Genomic DNA, 11078 nt, shown 5'->3' on the forward strand with positions numbered 1-11078 from the left:
AGCTGCACTTGGGCGGAAGGCAGTCTACACCATGGACAAGTCGCCACCTCATCACAGGGCCAACACAGAGCATATTGGAGACAAATCTCCCACAGTCATGGTCAAAAGTTTACACACTTGTAAAGAACATAATGTCATGGCTGTCTTGAGTTTCCAAACATTTCTACAACTTGTGATAGAGTGATTGGAGCACATACTTGTTGGTCACAAAAAAACATTCATGAAGTTTGGTTCTTTTATGAATTTATTAAGGGTCTACTGAAAATGTGACCAAATCTACTGGGTCAAAAGTATACATACAGCAATGTTAATATTTGGTCACATGTCCCTTGGCAAGTGTCACTGCAATAAGGCGCTTTTGGTAGCCATCCACAAGCTTCCGGCAAGCTTATGGTTGAATTTTTGACCACTCCTCTTGACAAAATTGGTGCAGTTCAGCTAAATGTGTTGGTTTTCTTACATGGACTTGTTTCTTCAGCATTGTCCACAGGTTTAAGTCAGGACTTTGGGAAGGCCATTCTAAAACCTTAATTCTAGAGAGTTGTAACGTTTGAGATGATTTCTGTAATCGAATCAGTTGTGGAAGGAGGGAGGGTCGGCTTAGTCAGGTCTGCAAAATACATCAGTCCTAATTAGAAACACTGGTTATTATAGTAGAAGTACGTCAGTTCAAGTATTTGATTACCTGCACAGCGTCCGCGATAAAGTGATACATCATCTACGGCCACATCTGACTGATCATTGGAGCCTCGTCGTCCCTCGAAAATGATCTGTTATAATAGGAGATATTACAATGTGTTCCTAATATGTGGTTAAACATTTGACTGAGATTTTTCTTACCTGAAAAGGTCCGGCTGTGGTGAAGTCAACCTGGGCCAGATGCCACACATTTCCTTGATTGTTCCTCATCCACAGAATGGCATCAGCTGCGTTGTCTTGCAGCAAATACACATGGAGGCCCATAGTATCGGCTGAGCCGTACATATGGTACCAAAACTGCAGACAATGAGGACCGGTGGCAGAACATTCAGAACTGATCAGACGAGCCGTGTCTCCATATGATGCGCTGTTTGCCTCAACGTAAAGATAGTGACCATCTGTGTTATAGTAGAAGAGTTGAAATAGTTAGCTCATCAGATCAGTATTAAAATTAGGTTTTCACTTTAAGGACCTGATCTATGGGCCATATGATGCCATGCATATAGAAGGAAATGAGTGTCTCCATGGTGACAGCTGGTATACAGAACACGCACCATCCTCATTTAAATAGGGCAGTCAGGACTACCTTTGCATTTCTTATCAACTGTACACACCCATCCATCCATCCATTTCCTACCGCTTATTTCCTTTGGGGTCATGGGGGGCGCTGGAGCCTATCTCAGCTACAATCGGGCGGAAGGCGGGGTACACCCTGGACAAGTCACCACCTCATCACAGGGCCAACACGGATAGACAGACAACATTCACACTCACATTCACACACTAGGGCCACTTTAGTGTTGCCAATCAACCTATCCCCAGGTGCATGTCTTTGGAAGTGGGAGGAAGCCGGAGTACCCGGAGGGAACCCACGCAGTCACGGGGAGAACATGCAAACTCCGCACAGAAAGATCCCGAGCGCAGGATTGAACCCAGGACCTTCGTATTGTGAGGCAGACGCACTAACCTCTCTTTCACCGTGCTGCCCAATTGTACACACAGTATTAGTAAATCACACACAACACACCCACGAATAGTACACACTGTTGTGTTACATACTTGGCCATTCTGATCCTATAGTTTGCACATGCAGTTTAGCAATTGTTATTTGTATCTTAGTAGTTCCGGCACTTAGTGTTGAAACTACATTACTACAGTATGTATTCTGTTATTATTGAATATGGCTTCACATGTCGGCAGGACTGTACCCCTAGTACTCCTAAATTAAAAACATTAGCAGTAGCACATCATTTTTTTTGTAGCACAGAAAACATTTAGTAGCAACATGAAATCTCTCAAACATCACAATTTCATTATTGACACTGAACGTACACATGTACACACATACACACATACATATAAACACAATGCCATCATAAGATGCAACACCCAATTAAAGACTGAGAACATCCCTAAACTGTGCTAGCACTGTCGCTAACACGCGTGTAGGGCTGGGCGATTTGGATTAAAACTCATATCCCAATAAAGTTTGGCCTATGAACTAACACATGAATAGAAATATTTCTTGACGTAACTAAATATCTCCACCATGCCTTGATTTTACATTTTTGGGACTGATGGGGATCCCAAATACATACAAACAGGTACCAACAAGTAAGAAAAGTAGTTTTTTTAATATAGGATCTCAATTTAAGAGGTGTTCTGAGATAAGAAAAAAGAAAAAACCTTGAAGGTAATATAAAAAAAAGGCAAATATAATCTCCAATCTTCTTTTAAAAACTTTAAGCTATGCTCAATTCTTCAGCTAACGAAAACATAAAAGAACAAAATGTGAAAAAAATAATTGACCTTTAACAATGTTTTTATAGGTCAACATAATTATAGGACATACACACAACGGTTTTAGCCAGGAACACCAACCTGCCAACTGCTCCATGATGCTGTATGACAGGCTGTGCTCTGTATATTACTTTTAAAGAGTCATTTATTATAGTTACTTGTTACTTTACCAAAAAAGTAATTGGATTACTAACAGAAATACCATTTAATAAATGTAATTAATAAGTAGCATATTGTAATTAATGCGTTACCTAAAAAAAACCTTAAAATATCTGTCATAATGATAAGTTTCATATGAGAGCAGTGTGTGCGCCTATGTGTGTGCCTTTAAAAGCCTGTTGCTTAGTGACATGTGACGGCAGCGAGTCCAGCTCACTCTGAGTCTCACAAACATTTTAGCTTGAGCTATTTTTATTGGCTTAACAGGCTAGCAGTGGCAGTTTTTCGACTCAGACGGCAGCTCTTTTGAATCTTTCACTGGTTTGTGTTACCTCTGCTTAATAAATAGACTGTGTTTCCATGGCTGTACGTTCTTGTCAAAAACATGGTATTGTTTGGGTGGCAAGTTTGTCACTTCAATCATTTATATGTTGTTCGATATTCCTTCCGACCCTTGTAGTTACGAACGCGCAGTGCCGTTTACGTTAAGTTTTAAGGTGGTGAAAACTTTGTTGTCTTTTACTGACCAGTTCCTCCAACTAAGACCTTTTTTATTCCGTGTTGGAAGACTGAGTGTGTGATCTAGGGGCTCCAACCCCAATCCCTTCTGTGCATGGCGCAGGAGGGAGGGACACACACAGCTATCAGTGCGCACAGCATGATCAATGACTAGGGATGTCCGATAATGGCTTTTTGCCGATATACGATATTCCGATTTTGTCCAACTCTTTAATTACTGATACCGATATCAACCGATACCAATATATACAGTCATGGAATTAACACATTATTATGCCTAATTTGGACAACCAGGTTTGGTGAAGTTAAGGTCCTTTTTAAAAAAAATAATAAAATAAAATACGATCAATAAATTTAAAACATTTTCTTGAATAAAAAAGAAAGTAAAACAATATAAAAACAGTTACATAGAAACTAGTAATTAATGAAAATGAGTAAAATTAACTGTTAAAGGTTAGTACTATTAGTGGACCAGCAGCACGCACAATCATGTGTGCTTACGGACTGTATCCCTTGCAGACTGTATTGATATATATTGATATATAATGTAGGAACCAGAATATTAATAACAGAAAGAAACAACCCTTTTGTGTGAATGATTGTGAATGAGAGTAAATGGGGGAGGGAGTTTTTTTGGGTTGGTGCACTAATTGTAAGTGTATCTTGTGTTTTTTATGTTGATTTAATAAAAAACAAAAAAAACAAAACGATACTGATAATTAAAAAAAACGATACCGATATTTTCTGATATTACATTTTAAAGCATTTCCGATATTATCGGACATTTCTATCAATGACACTTCCGCGACAATCACTTGTCCATTTGGTTAGGATTATGGTTTAAGTTTATTTCAAACATGCTACACAGATAGGCGAACATTTTACTTTATTTTGATCAAATTTGGAGGGATTTATTTTAAGAGCAAAATGCCAAACACAGGGTCAAAATCGGTATTTGCACATTTTTTTCAATACTCACACAACCCAATTTGATCGCAAATGCGCATAAAATGCTCACACCGTAGAGCCCTCCATATGGGGCGAGTTTCATTTTTTAGTAAAAACGGCATGATGCATTTTAACAGAAACATACAACCCTGCTTAATAAAAACAAACTATTTTACACCTCACAGTCTGACTTCATAGAATACAACAAGCAACCACATGAAAACAAGGAAGTTAGGAACTTAAAGGTGTGTCTGAGTCACAGTTATAGATTACTGTCCTTTTGTAATTATATAATTGCAATGGCTAAATACTTTCTTTTGAGTGTGTGAAAAGGCTCATGACATACATCCTGTGGTGTGATCTGAAGAGGGCCCCGTCATAACTGTAGGAGTTGGGCCTCTGTGCCTTGTCCAGTCAAACACATCAGCAAGTAGTTGACTCCATTGGCAGAGATTTTCTTCAAAGTTACAGTTCAGCTGACACACTGGAAAGTCAGAAATTCTAGTTACACTTACAGTTATCAAACAAAAACATGCAGAAAGGGTGTGGAGGGTAGAGAGGCTCTTCATACTGTACAAGTACTCTACCTGAGTTGGATGGTGTGTTTTGTGCAGCTTCAATAACATGTTTGTTTATAATCAAATCAGTTGTTTTGATGAGCAGAGGTAATGTCGCATTTGCTTCGGGTGGTCTCGCTGTCACATTGGTTGGATCAGTCACATTTACTGCAGGACGCTCTGTAACTGCAGGAACCGTGGCATTCACATCCGGTTCGGGTAGGTGTGTGGTCACTTCACTCATCTCTAAGAATAAAGATTGGAATTTTAAGCTTTTGACTAAACAACAGATGTGTATTTGATACAGTTGCAATCAAAAGTTTACATACACTTGTAAAGAACATGATGTCATGGCTGTCTTGAGTTTCCAATACTTTGCACAACTGTTATTTTTTTGTGATAGAGTGATTGGAGCACATACTTGTTGGTCACAAAAAACATTCATGAATTTTGGTTCTTTTATGAATTTATTATGGGTCTACTGGAAATGTGACCAAATCTGCTGGGTCAAAAGTATACATACAGCAATGTTAGTATTTGGTTACATGTCCCTTGGCAAGTTTTACTGCAATAAGGCGCTTTTGGTAGCCATCCACAAGCTTCTGGCAAGTTTCTGGTTGAATTTTTGACCACTCCTCTTGACAAAATTGGTGAAGTTCAGCCAAAGTTGTTGGTTTTCTGACATGGACTTGTTTCTTCAGCATTGTCTACACATTTACATCAGGACTTTGGGAAGGCCATTCTAAAACCTTAATTCTAGCCTGATTTAGCCATTCCTTTACCACTTTTGATGTGTGTTTGGGGTCATTGTCCTGTTGAAACACCCAACTTCGCCCAAGACCCAACCTCCGGGCTGATGATTTTAGGTTGTCCTGAAGAATTTGGAGGTAATCCTCCCTTTTCATTGTCCCATTTACTCTCTGTAAAGCACCAGTTTCATTGGCAGCAAAACAGGCCCAGAGCATAATACTACCAACACAATGATTGACAGTAGGCATGTTGTTCCTGGGATTAAAGGCCTCATATTTTCTCCTCCAAACATATTGCTGGGTGTTGTGGCCAAACAGCTCAATTTTTGTTTAATCTGACATCACCTGGACAAAGATAAGACCTTCTGGACAAAAGTTCTGTGTAGCTTGCCAGAAGCTTATGGATGGCTACCAAAAGTGCCCTATTGCAGTGAAACTTGCCAAGGGAAATGTAACCAAATATTAACATTGCTGTATGTATACTTTTGACTCAGTAGGTTTGGTCACATTTCCAGTAGACCCATGATAAATTCATAAAATAACCAAACTTCATGAATGTTTTTTGTGACCAACAAGTATGTGCTCCAATCACTCTATCACAAAAACATAAGAGTTGTAGAAATTATTGGAAACTCAAGACCGACATGACATTATGTTCTTTACAAGCGTATGTAAACTTTTGATCGCGACTGTGTGTATATTTCAGTACGTATGCATCTGCCACACCTGAACATTGGCCAGGATATAGCGTTACATCGTCTATGGCGACATCCGATTCGTCATTGGAGCCCCTACGCCCCTCAAAGATGATCTTAAGAAAGGTAAAACGACAAGTTGCTTCTTCGTTGCAAGAGTTTTACTTCTTTATGTGTAACCCTACTGACTGGGAATGTCGTATGTTTGATGAAAATGACTACCTGGAAAGATCTTGTGACGGTCATGTCCACCTGAGCCAAGTGCCACATATTTCCTTGATCATTCCTCTTCCTCCAGATAGCATCAGCTTTGTTCCCCTGCAGCAAATACACATGGAGGCCCATTGTGTCGGCAGAGCCATACATATGGTACCAGAACTGCAGACACTGAGGACCGGTGGCAAAACATTCAGAACTGATCAGACGAGCCGTGTCTCCATGTGATACACGACTGGCTTCAATGTAGATATAGTGACCATCTAGATGGGAGAAATAATCACATTTGTAACCTGGGTTCTCTATGCCATTATCTGCAGTTAAAATGTTTTTTTATCGTTCATGTAATGTTTTGTTATACCACCAGTGTGGTCAGCGGAGGGCCCAGTCATCAAGGTAGGGGTGGAGCCGCTTTGCCATGCCCAGTCAAACGCATCCGTCCTCATCTGATTCCACCTGCAAAGATTGCTGTCGAAGCTACAGTTCAAACTGCAAGCTACAAGAGAAACAAAACATATGCTATTTGACATTGAAACATCCACTTTTTAAACGCGGAACCAACTGACGGATAAAGTAGCTTTGTTTCTGCAAACCTGAAGCTGAGGGAAGTACTTCTGCAGTCGAGGAAGGTTCATTTCCTCTTCCCAGGCTACCTAAACAGTTTAATGACATTGTTTTACACACAAACATCATAACGTCGATTTAATGCGAAATGTTCTGGACATTACTTGAGCAAGCACCAACGTGGATAGAAATGTCATCAATGGCCACATCTGACAGAGCATCAGAGCCTCGAATTCCCTCCACAATGATCTGACACGGTCAATAGGAACATAAGCAAAAGGAAATTACAGTCGTGGTCAAAAGTTTATATACACTTGTAAAGAACATAATGTCATGGCTGTCTTGAGTTCCCAATCATTTCTACATCTCTTATTTTTTTGTGATAGAGTGATTGGAGCACATACTTGTTAGTCACAAAAAACATTAATGAAGTTTGGTTATTTTATGAATTTATTATGGGTCTACTGGAAATGTGACCAAATCTGCTGGGGCAAAAGTATACATACAGCAATGTTAATATTTGGTTACATGTCCCTTGGCAAGTTTCACTACAATAAGGCGCTGTTGGTAGCCATCCAACACTCCTCTTGACAAAATTGGTGCAGTTCAGCTACATTTGTTGGTTTTCTGACATGGACTTGTTTCTTCAGCATTGTCCACACGTTTAAGTCAGGACTTTGGGAAGGCCATTCTAAAACCTTAATTCTAGCCTGATTTAGCCTACCACTTTTGACGTGTGTTTGGGGTCATTGTCCTGTTGGAACAGCCAACTGCGCCCAAGACCCAACCTCCGGGCTGATGATTTTAGGTTGTCCTGAAGAATTTGGAGGTAATCCTCCTTTTTCATTGTCCCATTTACTCTCTGTAAGGCACCAGTTCCATTGGCAGCAAAACAGGCCCAGAGCATAATATTACCACCAGCGTGCTAGACGGTAGGCTTGGTGTTCCTGGGATTAAAGGCCTCACCTGTTCTCCTCCAAACATATTGCTGGGTATTGTGGCCAACAGCTCAATTTTTGTTTCATCTGACCACAGAACTTTCCTCCAGAAGGTCTTATCTTTGTCCATGTCAGATGAAACAAAAATTATAAATTATACTTATAAGGTTTTAGAATGGCCTTCCTAAAGTCCTGACTTAAACTTATGGACAATGTTGAAAAAACAAGTCCATGTCAGAAAACCAACAAATTTAACTGATCTGCACCAATTTTGTCAAGAGGAGTGGTCAAAAATTCAAGCAGTAGCTTGCCAGAAGCTTATGGATGGCTACCAAAAGCGCCTTATTGCAGTGAAACTTGCCAAGGCACATGTAACCAAATATTAACATTGCTGTATGTATACTTTTGACCCATCAGATTTGGTCACATTTTCAGTAGACCAATAATAAATTCATAAAACTACCAAACTTCATGAATGTTTTTTGTGACCAACAAGTATGTGCTCCAATCACGCTACCACAAAAAAATAAAAGTGTTAGAAATTATTGGAAACTCAAGACAGCCATGACATTATGTTCTTTACAAGTGTATGCAAACTTTTGATCGCGACTGTAACTGCCTGGCAACTTGTATGCCAAAACATTGTTCAAGCCTTACCTGAAAAGGGCTGGAGACATTGATATCAATGTTTCCTGGCTGCCATTCCTGTCCCTGGTTGTTCCTCATAGACCAAACCTTTGCAGCAGAATTTCCTCTGAGCACATACATATTAAGGGCCATGGCTGTGGCAGAACCGTGCATATGGTACCAGAAGTTGAGGCAGACTGGACCGTTGTAATGGCACTCAGAGCTCAACAGACGGGCTGGGTCTCCATGGGTCACACTGTCACCCTCAATGTACATATAGAAGCCCGCTAGGACAGTTGTAGAGGAGTGTTCAGAATGTAAGTTTCAAATCACATGGTCCATGGTGGTGACGTTTGGATTTTACCCCCAGTGGTATGGTCCTGATTTGGCCCGCTTCCGTTTGTTGGAGTGGCGCCTGAATATCTTGTCCAATCAAAGGAGTCCTGTATGATCTGTTGCCACCCACACAGATTCTTCTCAAAGTCGCAGTTTATGGGACACACTATGGTTTTGAAAAAGTGTAGTGTAATGAATCAACCATCGAATGATCAATTACAAAATGTATGAGTGGCTATCAACTAGGGATGTGATCTCAAGTATCATAACTGGAGAACAAGACCAAACATGTTACATATCGAAATGCAAATACCTAAGCTAACTGTTAGGCTAGCTTTAAACAAAACCCCCATTTTTTGTTGTCTTTGTTCATGTTTGCAAATCCAGGGAATGGACATGGGAGGACTTTGTGGGCAGAAAACTAATAATTTAAATAAGTAACAGATAGTAGTTTTGTTTAGCTTAAAACATAAGAGCGAATACGGAAGTAGTTGAAATATTGTGTTGCCTTTATTAAACGGTCAATAACACCGACTTTAAATGAATTGAAAGACACCTGTGGTCTGTATTGGTATCGGCCGATCTCATTCAATCATTGCTATCCGTAGCATAAAACCTTGATGGGAACATCCCTACTATCAACAATCCAACTATTGACTAGGCTCACAAACAATAACAGTCATACTGTAACTCATAGGCGCCGACCCCACGTGGGATTGTTGGCAACTGAGTCTTTTAAATAAGTTTAGAAAAGTCAAAGTTCTTGTTAATTTTGTCGCGTCATTGGTCCGTTTTACATGATAAAAAAGTCACAAATCATATAGTCTATGGTTAACAAAGCTTAACCAAGACGTCATGGTGCCCGATAAATTAATGACACAAGCATCTTGACTATGAACACACAGCCCACGAGCGAATGAAGCGCATACTTACTTAACAGCTATAGGTGTCACACTAAGGGTGGCAGTATGAACAATGCCAACACTGTCATAAACATGTGCCATATAGTGAAACCACACTAAACAACGACGACAAACACATTTTGGAAGAATATTTGCCCCGCATCACAACATAAACACTACAGAACAAATTCCCAGAATTCCCTGCAGCACCAACTCTTCCGGGACGCTACAATATAAACAAATGCCATTGGTAGATCTACACCAGGGGTCCCCAAACTTTTTGACGCGGGGGCCGCATTGGGTTGAAAACATTTGGCCGGGGGCCAGGCTGTATACAGTATATATGTATATATACATTGTCTTTATAATCCGTTTTGTCATTTAACATCAATTAACATTGATGTTCATCAACATTTAACATTGTCACGTTATCGATGGGAAAATTCATTTTTAGACAATATAATTTGCCTGAGCGGCTAGGAGACACCAAGAGTAACAAGCAGTAGAAAATGGATTATAAAGGAAAGATTTATAAAAAAATAAATACAAAAATACACTATTTTTTTAACTTGGGACTTCCTGTGGGCCGGATCTTGGATGCTGGGGACCCCTGATCTACACCTAACATCCACTGTAAAGATACCACGTACAATAGCGTATCTAGTCGATTCTACTATGATTACATCGATATTTTTTAACATCACAAAATCTTCTTTTATTTTTTTGAATGTATATTATGTTTATAAACTCAGTAAATATGTCCCATGACACGTGAGGACTTTTGATCACGACTGTACCTGAATCTCTTTTCCACGCTGGTAATGCAACAGGTGACATGTCATCTTCTGCCCTGAAATGGGAAATAATGAATTAGTGTACTCCCCTATAAGAAAACATGTAATCTTAAATAAAAATGACAAGTGTGAGTTCTTACCTGCACCGAGTGCCAGTCTGAGCTAGGAAGAGTAGAGTCGCCGTGGCCAACAAACCCCGGTGGAAGTGTCCAAGCATGGCTGGTCCCGCAACGCCAGATGTTCTCTTACTAATGCTTCACAATGACTATTGATGAGCCAATTTTACAGCACACTTTTATAAATGTGACCTTTTAACTGCCAGCGCAAGACCTTGTCACTCTGGGAACAAAGCGCGGGGCATTTATAGCCCAGTGCTGACCCAGGTAAGCACAGCAGGGGGCGGAGCCTCCAGGTGAAAGGAAGGTTCTTCACTGACGACACTTACAGGAAGCAGTCGTAGATAAGGTCAACGTTTTAGTGTTGTTAGGTCATAAAACAAACATGCTTAGGAGATACAGTGCAATTATCAGAAACATACACTGGAGGTTAGCAGTTTTTTCTTTTTAAGCACAACA

General features: G+C 40.0%; 1 protein-coding gene across 3 annotated transcripts; it reads right to left on the reverse strand.

Annotated features, from left to right (window-relative positions):
- Positions 1 to 240: 240 nt before the first annotated feature.
- Positions 241 to 10805, reverse strand: LOC133631360 (MAM and LDL-receptor class A domain-containing protein 1-like). 3 transcript variants are annotated; one of them, XM_062023555.1, is made up of 14 exons: positions 10644 to 10805; positions 10507 to 10559; positions 8836 to 8973; positions 8502 to 8758; positions 7071 to 7155; positions 6936 to 6995; positions 6704 to 6838; positions 6349 to 6605; positions 6158 to 6242; positions 4713 to 4868; positions 4472 to 4609; positions 841 to 1097; positions 686 to 770; positions 241 to 610 (listed from the first exon to the last, which is right to left on the reverse strand). In XM_062023555.1, the coding sequence occupies exons 1-14, from the start codon at positions 10718 to 10720 to the stop codon at positions 534 to 536; spliced, it is 1860 nt and encodes a 619-aa protein (XP_061879539.1). In that variant the 5' UTR covers positions 10721 to 10805; the 3' UTR covers positions 241 to 533. The 3 variants fall into 3 exon arrangements, with proteins under 3 accessions (XP_061879539.1, XP_061879538.1, XP_061879540.1); XM_062023554.1 differs by having other exon boundaries at positions 4713 to 4928; XM_062023556.1 differs by having other exon boundaries at positions 4713 to 4928; positions 8836 to 8923; positions 10644 to 10765.
- Positions 10806 to 11078: the final 273 nt, after the last annotated feature.

The sequence above is a fragment of the Entelurus aequoreus genome, linkage group LG16, assembly GCF_033978785.1.
Source record: "Entelurus aequoreus isolate RoL-2023_Sb linkage group LG16, RoL_Eaeq_v1.1, whole genome shotgun sequence".
Classification (NCBI taxonomy): domain Eukaryota; kingdom Metazoa; phylum Chordata; class Actinopteri; order Syngnathiformes; family Syngnathidae; genus Entelurus; species Entelurus aequoreus.

Excerpts from the sequence above, each read along its gene's own strand:
- LOC133631360 (XM_062023554.1), bottom strand. The coding sequence starts at position 10,720 with ATGCTTGGACACTTCCACCGGGGTTTGTTGGCCACGGCGACTCTACTC. Across the intron at positions 4,929-6,157 it reads ATATCCTGGCCAATGTTCAG|AGATGAGTGAAGTGACCACA; the intron begins GTGTGGCAGATG and ends CTTTATTCTTAG. Across the intron at positions 771-840 it reads CCACAGCCGGACCTTTTCAG|ATCATTTTCGAGGGACGACG; the intron begins GTAAGAAAAATC and ends CTATTATAACAG.